This window comes from Diachasma alloeum, unplaced genomic scaffold (assembly GCF_001412515.2).
Source record: "Diachasma alloeum isolate Michigan unplaced genomic scaffold, Dall2.0 Dall_scaffold_00420, whole genome shotgun sequence".
In the NCBI taxonomy this organism is placed as follows: domain Eukaryota; kingdom Metazoa; phylum Arthropoda; class Insecta; order Hymenoptera; family Braconidae; genus Diachasma; species Diachasma alloeum.
The window spans coordinates 375167-386244 of NW_021680559.1; the positions used below are offsets into that span (position 1 = coordinate 375167).

At 42.5% G+C, this 11078-nt stretch overlaps 2 protein-coding genes across 2 annotated transcripts in view; both read left to right on the forward strand.

The window, feature by feature from the left end:
- LOC107042118 overlaps positions 1-3899 on the forward strand; it is a 5084-nt gene extending 1185 nt beyond the window's left edge. Inside the window, exons 3-7 of the mRNA XM_015263009.1 lie at positions 59-417; positions 495-1132; positions 1195-2979; positions 3124-3323; positions 3564-3899. Coding sequence (XP_015118495.1) covers positions 59-417; positions 495-1132; positions 1195-2979; positions 3124-3323; positions 3564-3899 — 3318 coding nt within the window. The remainder of the gene's footprint in view (positions 1-58; positions 418-494; positions 1133-1194; positions 2980-3123; positions 3324-3563) is intronic.
- A 49-nt stretch (positions 3900-3948) lies between these two features.
- LOC107042119 lies at positions 3949-5304 on the forward strand. The gene has a single exon (XM_015263010.1). The coding sequence runs from the start codon at positions 3949-3951 to the stop codon at positions 5302-5304; it is 1356 nt and encodes a 451-aa protein (XP_015118496.1).
- The last annotated feature ends 5774 nt before the right edge of the window (positions 5305-11078 follow it).

Here is an 11078-nt window from a genome sequence, read left to right on the forward strand (position 1 = left end):
CCTGATCGAGTCCATTCCACACGATCATCCGTATCTCGCGAACGGGGTATTCGAGCAGGCAGCCACCACCAGGAAGCAATGCGTCAGGCTCATCAGCAGGTTGAGGGGTCAACTAGCTAAGAAAGCTCAGCCACCCAGTACACCACCGAGTCCTCAACACCACGATCAGCTGAAGAGACTGGACATCAAGCCTTTTGATGGCAATCCTTCACAGTGGAAGGAGTTCAGTGACCTCTTCACTTTACTGGTGGGCAGCAAATCTACAATTCCCCCAGTGGAGAAATTGGTGAGGCTGAAGAGTAGCCTCAGAGGACCAGCAGCAGCTCTGATCTCTACGATACCCATCAGCGATCAGAATGATGAGAACGCATGGAGAAAGCTCCAAAAGAAGTACGATGATCCCAGACTTTTGGCACAGTACTTAATTAATCGAGTCCTGGAGTTGCCAAAAATCACCAAACCCACGGAACAGAATCTCACCGACAATGTGGCAGCAGTGGTCGAGTCGCTGGACCAGCTCAGAACAGTGGCCGCCTTTCAGAAGCGAACCTAACAGAACAGCTGTTTGCTCACCTCCTGAGGAAGTCCTTGGACGCAGAGACCCTCAGACAATGGGAATTGAAATTGGGAGACGCCAAGGATTTCCCCAGTCTCAAAGAGTTCGTCGTAGTCGTGGAGTCCTGTGCCAGGGGTATCAACGCAGGGTCAAAACTCCACTCCAGACAGCAGATCACCGCTCCCAGCAAACCACCTATCAAGAAGAAAGGAGCTTACGCAGCAATTCAACAAGAGGAGGACAGCGCTCAGCAGAACAGTCACCAAAGGAAAGAGTGTTCCATGTGCAAAGGGAACCACTTTGTTGACAAGTGTCAGCAATTCAAGGAGCTGGACCCAGTAAAGAGAAACGGCCTGGCCATCGACAAGAAACTATGCTTCAGGTGCCTGGGCACGCACAAAAAAGACAGGTGCAGCTCAGACGAACAATGCCACAAGTGCAAAGGATCTCACCACACTCTGATCCACGGAGGCAGCAGGTACATAGGATGGGCTCCTCCACGTCGTGACTCGGAAGCTGCAGGGTTCTCTGGAACTGCCAACAGACCTGCAGAAGAAAGGATCGACGAGGATCAGAGTAAGTGAATGTTCCTTTAATATAATCAGTACATTCACTTTCTCATTGGTCATTCTCAACAGCTAAGCCCAGTACATCAACAGCAGCAGTTAATCTCAACAATCAGATGACCAATGGGAACCAGCAGTCAAATCAACCTTCAGAAAATCAACAATCGGTGCTGTTGGCGACAGCCCGAGTTACAGTGAAATCACCACGAGGATTCTCCAGCAGAGCCAGAGTCCTCATCGATCAGGGATCAGAGGTGTCATTCATCTCAGAAAAACTAGTAAATCAACTGCACTTGTCCAGGAAATCAACAACGTTGGAATTAATCGGAATTGGAGGAGTTAATTCCGGCAGCACGAGAAGATTGGTATCAGTTACACTTCAGACAATCAACGGAAACCAACAGGTTCAGATCAGCGCACACATATTGGAGAAACTCACCGCAATTCTACCATCGTTCTCATGTGCCTCAGCGAACATCGGTTCATTAGAAAATCTCCAGCTAGCAGATCAGCAGTATCTCAAGCCCGGACCAATCGATATCATCATAGGGGCTGACAACTACGGGCGAATCATCAGAGATGAAGTTGTCAAGTCCAAGCAGTCAAAAGTCGTCGGCCAACGCACAGTCTTTGGTTGGATTCTATCAGGTCCAATCAACTGCACCGGTTGTTCAGCGAGGATCTCCCTATCAGCTGTAAGGACCTCCTCAAACGAACAACTTCTAGAACTTCTCCAGAAATTTTGGGTCCAGGAAGAGTTACCAGTTCAGCAGTCAGAAAATTCAGAGTTATCACCAGACGAGCTGGAGTGTGAGAAACACTTCAGGTCTACACACAGCAGAGATTCAACGGGACGGTACATAGTGAGGCTCCCGTTGAAAACCTCCACAGCAGCTCTCGGGGAGTCGAAATTCAAGGCTTCGCGTCAGCTCAGATCTACAGTCAGCAAACTCACCAATAATCAGGCATATGCTCAGCTGTACAAGGAGTTCATCAACGAGTACGAAACTTTGGGTCATATGCAAAGAGCACCAGAGACAGCAGAACCCGTTCCAGTTTATTATCTTACACACCACGGGGTTCTGAGAGCAGATGCAATCACCACAAGGTTGATAGTCGTCTTCAACGGCTCCAGCCCCACTTCATCAGGAACGTCACTCAACGACATTCTACATCCAGGTGGAAAACTTCAGACCAACGCCATGGACGTTCTAACATGGATGAGAAAGCACAGGCTCGTGTTTGGCACTGACATAGTCAAGATGTTCAGGCAAATACGAGTTCATCAGGACGATTGGGACCTGCAGAGAATTTTGTGGGTTGACGACAACAAACAGCAAATCTTCTACCAGCTCACCACCGTTACCTACGGGCTCAATTGCTCCCCATGGCTGTCTCTGAAAGTTCTCCAGCAGTTAGCAGAGAACGAGGGTCCACGATTTCCAGCACCCGTCGAGACAATCACCAGAGGTCGTTACATAGACGATATCTACGGCGGAGCAGACTCACCAGCAGAACTCAAGGAGATATTATGGCAGTTACAAGGACTTTGCCAGGCAGGAGGCTTCCCTCTCCAGAAATGGAGCAGTAATTGCCCTCAGCTCTTGCATGAGCTCGGCCTATCAACAGAGGAAGAAGTCATTCAGTTTGAAGAGTCCGTCACCAAGGTACTGGGTCTGTGTTGGCATCAGTCGTCCGACATATTCCAGTACAAATCCAGAGACTTCAAAACAGAGACGATCACCAAGAGAATTGTCTCTTCAGAGATAGCCCAGATCTTCGATCCTTTGGGATTTATCGCTCCAGTCGTCGTCCAGGGGAAAATTCTCCTTCAGGATCTCTGGAAACTCAAATGCAGTTGGGATAACCTCCTCCCCCAAGAGTACATTCACCGGTAGGAGTCATTTCGCCAGGAACTCACCGAGCTAGATAAAGTTGCAGTACTCAGATGGCTCAGACTCTCACCTCAGACAAACGACATCCAATTACACGGATTCGCAGATGCCTCAACAGTAGCTATGAGTGCTGTGGTCTACATTCGCACTCAGAATCTCAACGAGTCAGCCTCCACAGTTTTGGTCTGCGCTAAGACCAAGGTAGCACCGATCAAGCGCATGACTATTCCACGTCTGGAACTTACTGCAGCTCTCCTGTTAACTCAACTCGTAACATCAACGCAGCAGATGCTCCAGCTACACCAGGTAGAAACTCACCTTTGGTCAGACTCAGCAGTAGCTCTCGCGTGGATTAGGAGTCCGGCCTCGAGATGGAAAGACTTCGTCCACAACAGAGTGGTAAAAATCCAAGAAACTCTCCCGAATACCACTTGAAGACACGTCAGTGGGAAAGAGAATCCAACCGACTGCGCCTCCAGGGGCATAACGCCAAGTCAGCTAGCAGATCATCACCTCTGGTGGACAGGACCTGATTGGATAAATCAGGACCCTGAAGACTGGCCACGATCAACTATCGATGCTCCACCAATGGACTTCCCAGAAGTGGCCAAAGAAGCGAAACCAGCAAAATCTCACCCAGTCGTACAGAGAATCAACGAGATTGCCGAGCTCCTCAACAGATACAGCACGATGGCAAAGCTGTTAGCAGTAACAGCGACCATCAACAGGGCCATCGACAGATTCAGGAGGCAGCCAATGCCCCCGGGATCTATCTTGACGACCAGAGAACTCAACGATGCGAGATTATTTTGGGTAAAAATAACAACACCAGTACTTTGTTTCAGAACTCAGGGTACTTCTCAGAAATCAGCAGCTACCTAGAAATCACCAGTTAGCGAAATTCACCCCAACTCTGGACGAGGAGGGCATCATGAGACTTAAGGGACGCCTCAAGAACTCAGAACTCCATCCAGAACAGATCCACCCAATAATCTTGCCACGTCAGTCCAGATTCACCACACTCGTCATCGCAGAAGCTCACCAGAAGACCCTCCACGGAGGGACACAGCTCACTTTGGCCTACACTCGGCAACGCTATTGGATACTCGGTGGCAGGGGCACAGTTAGAGCCTACATCCTACGCTGTGCTATCTGCGCCAGACACCGAGCTAGACAGGCTCAGCAACAGATGGGTCAATTGCCCGCAACCAGAGTCTCACCAGCAAGAGCATTTCTCCACACGGGGGTGGACTATGCAGGTCCTTTCGCCATCCTCAAGTGGAGATCCACGAATGCTCAACCGGGATCAGTGCACATCGCAGTGTTCGTGTGCTTCACCACGTCAGCAGTTCACCTAGAGCTCGTCAACAGGCAAACCACAGAAGCCTTCCTCGGAGCTTACAAGAGATTCACCGGAAGACGAGGTATTCCAGCAGTCATGTACAGTGACAACGCCACCACCTTCGTCGGAGCAGCAGATCAACTCGAAAGGCTCTATCACCAAGCATCTAAAGAAAATCAACGTGTTCAGGCTGCTCTCGCCACCAATGGGACTCAGTGGAGCTTCTCACCACCTAGAGCACCCCATTTTGGTGGCAAATGGGAAGCAGCAGTAAAATCAACGAAGCATCACCTCAAGAGAGTCCTGGGAACGACAACGCTAACATTTGAGGAACTCAACACAGTCTTAGTTCAGATTGAAGCCTGCCTAAACTCCAGGCCAATCTGTCCGATGTCAGACGACCCAGAAGATCTCCAGGTTCTCACCCCAGGACACTTCTTAATCGGCGAGCCTCTACAGATAGTACCAGAGTCATCCTACGTCGACGAGAATCCCCTCAAGATGAGGAGATGGAACCTCGTGACTCGGATAGTTCAACAGTTCTGGTCCAGGTGGTCCAAAGAGTGTCTCCAACGATACCAGGCTATCTACAAGTGGAAGACACGCCAGCAGAACATCGAGGTTGGTAACATGGTGCTGATGGTCGACGATAACCTTCCACCAGCCCAGTGGCCAATCGCCAGAGTCATCGCGACTAGACCAGGAGCAGATGGGCTCACCAGAGTAGCCACAGTCAGAACGAGCAAAGCAGAAGTCGGCAGACATCAAGATGGGTCGCCTAATCTCCAGAACATCACAGCAGCCCACTCGGTGTTTGACAGACCAATCACCAAGCTCTGTCTGCTTCCTACAGACCCACCTACACCAGAACAACCTCCAGAAGAAGATCACCCAGATGATGAAGACGATCAACAGCAAGGGGACATCCAGGAACTGCAGGACTGAGAGTTAAGTATCATCTTCCATATGTTTTTTACTTTGGCAAGTGATACGTCTCTCTTCCTGTTTTTCTCCCCTTAGAAAACATCAGCAGAACCAGAATCAGCAGAACCAGACCAGCAGAAACCAGATCCAGTAATTCAACAACCTGATGTTGAATGCCCCCGGGGTGTTTGAAACGCAGTTAAAATTCAGTACATCAACGGTTGACCACAGATCGGCCACTTACGAAAATCTTCGGGAAACCTCGGGTCAACGGTCAGGCCTAGTCAATCACCGAATCTCAGTCAGTCGTAGAGAGTCGTAGCAAATGAGTTGAGCGAATAGTATATCGTTTTTCTAAAGCTACTTTCGGTTATCCGAACAGCGTCAGTACATCACCCGTTCGAGACATTTTGTTTTCTCAGTACATCTCCTATTTAAATTCTCAGTACAGTCTCCTATTATTCAGTATATTATTCAGAAAATCTCCAGTGTTAAATTCAGAACAGTTTGAATTAATTTCAGTGACAATTAACAGAGTGTAACAAGTGACGCTAAGGTGGTTCGATTCCACCGAATAAATTAGTATATTTTTTATAGACTCAGTGCGTTCGTTTTTCACCAGCATTTCCACTACCCCTTTCCCAATCCACCCTGAATTCAGTTTTCCCTCCAAACCAAACATTTTTGTGGGAAATTTTCGCAACTACAAAAAATGTCTAAAGTAATTTCCCCCCAAACCCACGAGATCCCGAGATAATCTCAATTTCCCAACATCAATACCGAAATGTTTTCCACCTTCACTCGCCCCACGCCACGAATTCACTCTGCAAACTGCAAGGGGGGGGGGGAGATCATAGAGAGGTAAATAAAACATTTGTGGGGGCAACTCGACAGAGCTTTAGAGTTTCAACTTTTCGAGTCCAACACTTGTTTCTGTTTGACCCAACATTTTTCCCTTTTAATTCACCTCCAGCCCCCCTGGACTCTATAAATCGATTCGTTTACATTACACGGGTAAAAATAAAGTGTAACGATCGTAGATGGGCAGAAGTAATGACACACTGTCCTAAATATTGCGAATTAAATTCGATGACTTTGAATCCGAAGGGAAGTGATAAAAACTCTGAAGAAAAACGATTCTAAAAATTATCTCTCCCTTAATTCTCAAATATCTCAGTAAATAATGGCTACATAGAAAAATGTCACAATTTCAAGAGCTACAAAAATGGTCGTGACATTTTTCGATAAACCCAATAGTTTCCGAGATATTCGCAAAAATCGCTGCACTTTTTTTTTTTCTCGATATAATTTTAATTGTATCATTGGTTATTTCTTAGTTATATCGATAATGACTCGATTTATCAAAAAATATCATTCGACGTTTTTTGTAGCTCTTGAAATTCTCTACAAAAATATCCTTTCAGTCTACTAAAAAATTCTTCCATCTTACCATCAAGTGGGGGTAGAGCTGCTGCTTCAGGTACAATATTTTGCTTCCGTCGTTGGACTCTCAGTACACCAGATGCAATCAATCTTTTAATTTTGTAACAATAATGCTCAAACAGTATTCCTGAGGTAGGAATTTTCTTGCGAACTTCTCGTTTGTACGGAGTATAGTACATAAGACAGGATTCCCCGGAGAATAGGGCTGCGATTTGGATTGACCATCTGGTAAAACACTCAGGTGTTATCCTAGAGAAGTTTTTCACATTAGTACCATAAAGTCTTCGGTTTAGAAAACACTGAGACATGAGTAGGATGAGAATATTACCTAAATTCTGTCAAATAATCAATTTCATGATCGCGACGTGCATCTGCGAGTTTTCTGTCTGTTGCCTCTTTGATTATTGTTCGACCTAAAATAAACTTCGAAGATTTTTTGTTAAGCTTCCATTGTTTTCATAGGCAGTTTTCACAGTCAGCCCATCCGTGGATCTGATGATTATAGCCAGAATGGGCTGTGAGTGGAAAAAATTATCATTAAATTCTCAAGATCATTAATTACTGTGAAAAACATATTTACTTACATTGTTTGCAATTTATAGACGCTCAAAAATATCCGGGATCGACCTGAGGAATGAAAATGAGAAATGAGTAAATAATGTATGATTTTTATGTCAACATTGAAGTAGTAAAGGGTAAAAAGTCGATTCCTCAAATTTTGTTTCATGTTAAATTATCTTGATAATGAGTGATTTCAAGAAAAAAAGTTCAAAAACATTTTTTGTTGGGAATTTATTCAGCTACAAAAAAAGTCTTCTGACATTTTTGCCTGAAATCCCTTATTACCAATATAAGTAAGCGCTATTGTTTGCATGATCTCAATCAATCTTCGTTGAGCCGAGTATTCTCATCTGGTTGAATGTGAAATTATTTCGATGATGAGTCTCTTTAGAGAAAATTATGAAAAAAAAATTCTTGTTGGAAATTTCCCCTGCATTAAAAAAACTCTTTTGATATTTTCACCGACAATCACTCATTCTCGATATAAATGGACAATTAAAAAAAATGACCAATTTGACTTGTGACGATTGACCACTTCCCTGAAGATGTGAGAGATGGAAAAAAACGTACAAAAATAATAATGTGAGTTCATACAAACAGAAGCAAAATCTCATATCAGATACCATTATGATTGTTAGATGTCAATGAGACAGAGTACATCATCTAAAGCCAAAGCACATTCACGTAGATGACTCAGAATTTTAGCTGTATGCTAAATATTCTAATTTGTAATGACAAACACCTTTACCATCTAACGAAAAATTCTGAAAGGAAAATCCAGAGAAACGATCAAGGGAGAGTTAAAAAATCATCCAAAAAAATAGAGGTTAATGAAGAGCTATGCATGTGGGATTTTGGTGCAATAAGTTAAGATTTTAGTATAAGATTTTTATCATAACATCAATTGAGCGTATGAATGAATACCTCTAGTGATCGATGAAAATTGTTTGCACTATTGTTAATGATTTCGAATTGCTACTAGGTTCACAACGTACCCGAAATCTACAAAAATACTGTCTAAGGATAGATGGAAAAATTTAATGACATCGCAGTACATATAGACAATGCACAAAATCGACCAGAGTGATAACCACATGTATTGAGCTGTTCTTAAACTAATTGAGAAATGTCTACTTACCTCAATACTCAAGTTTATTACGTCCCTTAGACGGCGTCAATGCGTTTATTACTTTTTGTCTTTTAGTCCAGTCAAACTAGCTCTGAAAATGTCGTTTACATCGAAATTAACCAAAGGGCACCAAATTACACCAATCGATAGCTAAAAGTGTAATTATTAATGTTTTAAAAAGTATATGCTCAAATTTGCCGGGGTGATTCACAATTTGTTATAAACAATTGGGAATTGCCGACAGGCCGTCTTCAATCCTAGATATCTTTAGTTAACCTCATGAGATGGGAAAAAAAAATATTTCTTTGTAGCTGAGAAAATGTCCTATCGGGGGGAGTTAGGAACTTATAGCCCAAAATGTACCGTTAATTTATTATAAATTATAATAGCAATTTCGGAGCAGTCGGCGCAACGCGTCAGCTGTTACCCTCCCTGCGACAGTGCCATGAGTCACGTGATTGGCGCTATGCGCAACTTATTCAAACCTCCTGCTACGCTTAACACAATAGCCCTCAGCTCGATTTTTGATGAATATCTCTGAATCTGTGGCTAGTAGTANATGTACCGTTAATTTATTATAAATTATAATAGTAATTTCGGAGCAGTCAGCGCGNACCGTTAATTTATTATAAATTATAATAGCAATTTCGGAGCAGTCGGCGCAACGCGTCAGCTGTTACCCTCCCTGCGACAGTGCCATGAGTCACGTGATTGGCGCCATGCGCAACTTATTCAAACCTCCTGCTGCGCTCAACGCAACAGCCCTCAGCTGGATTTTTGATGAATATCTCTGAATCTGTGGCTAGTAGTCAAATTTTCATTATAAACTTTTTTGTAGATCTTTATTTGCTCTATAAAAATGGTTTTGACAAAAATTTTGCTATTCTCTAACGTTTTCGAGATATTCAATGAAAAATATTTTGAATATTGTTAATTTTTCATGGAATATCTCGGAAACNTTACACTTTTAGCTATCGATTGGTATAATTTGGTGCCCTTTGGTTAATTTCGATGTTAAAAATCTAATTTGACTGGACTAATTCCGGCCGTGAGGCAGCGCTTCACGGACGCTCCGCTCCGCGTCCGTGAATCTCTGCCTACGGCCGTCATAACAAAAAATACTGTTCGTCATACGGCCAAAAAAAACTTTTCTAGCTCATATGATTGCAGCCCTCACCTTCGGCTCGGGCTGCAAACTCATATTCGCCAGAAAAGTTTTTTTTGGCCTAGTGACGAAATATACTAAATTTCACACTGTATTCAGTCTTTTCGCTCCATCGATTGGGCATCGAACACGTAGTAACCTTGACTGTGAGATGATACGTCGTATATATATATGGGCCATTCCGCCAAATATCGGCGGAAATCTGGCCTCAAAATTTTCGATACTTTTTTTTGCTTCTTTGTACTACTTGTATATAGAAAAAAAGATTTCTCGACTAGGAAAGATCCCGTCTTTTAATTGGAGGGGCTGCGCAAGGTTTAACGATTTTACGCGAAAATTGTTCAATCGAATTGAACGTTCGTAGAAATGCTTAGAAAAAAAAATGAAAACATAGTTTTTGATCGGAAATTTTCGGAATGGTCCGGAAATGATGTTCATTTTCTCCCCCCACCCCTCCTCCATCATGAAAATCGAAAAAGAAACGTTAAAACGTCATTTTTGGCAAATTCGCCATTTTTTTTAATCTAATTTTTTTTTTTGAAAAATTTAGAAAATTTCCGATCAAAATCATATTTGAAACTTGTTCGCTTCTATAATGCTCAAGTAAAGAAAAATAACAGACAAAAAAATGAATATTCGAAAAATGATGAATATCATAGAACCAAGACCATATTTCATGGAAACATTCTCTATTTTCTATAATATCATCATCTTCTATGGAAATATCGTCTTCTTCCTACAATATTATTATTTTTCGAATATTCGCTTTTTTAGAATCATTTTTCTGCAGATGAGCATCATAGTAGCGAACAAGTTTCAAATATGATTTTGATCGGAAATTCTCTGAATTTTATAGATAAAATATCAGATTTGAAAAAAAAAATGGCGAATTTGCGTAAAATGACGTTTAGAGGTTTCTTTTTCGATTTTCACGATGGAGGAGGGGTGGAGGGAGAAAATGAACATCATTTTCGGAAAATTCAAAAAATTTCCGATCAAAAACTATATTTTGATTTTTGTTTCTTAGCATCTTTTAATACGTTCTATAAGAGCGGAAAATTTCAAGTCTAAAACTCGTAATCATGCGGACGGCCTCTAATGGAGCCGCGGGACCTTTACGCGTTGAAAAATCTTCTTTTATATACATAAGAATTCAGAAGAAGCAAAAAAAAATTGTCGAAAATTTTGAGGCCAGATTTCCGCCGATATTTATATATACTCTTTTGACATTTTCACCTACAATCACTCATTCTCAATATAAATGGACAATTAAAAAAAATAACCAATTTGACTTGTGACGATTTACCACTTCCCTGAAGATGTGAGAGATGGAAAAAAACGTGCAAAAATAATAATGTGAGCTCATACAAACAGAAGCAAAATCTCATATCATAATAAATAACACTTTGAGCTCTGTCGGTAACACTCGAGTGTTCTGCAATATTAATGCGTATATATATATATATATATATATATATATATATATATATATATATA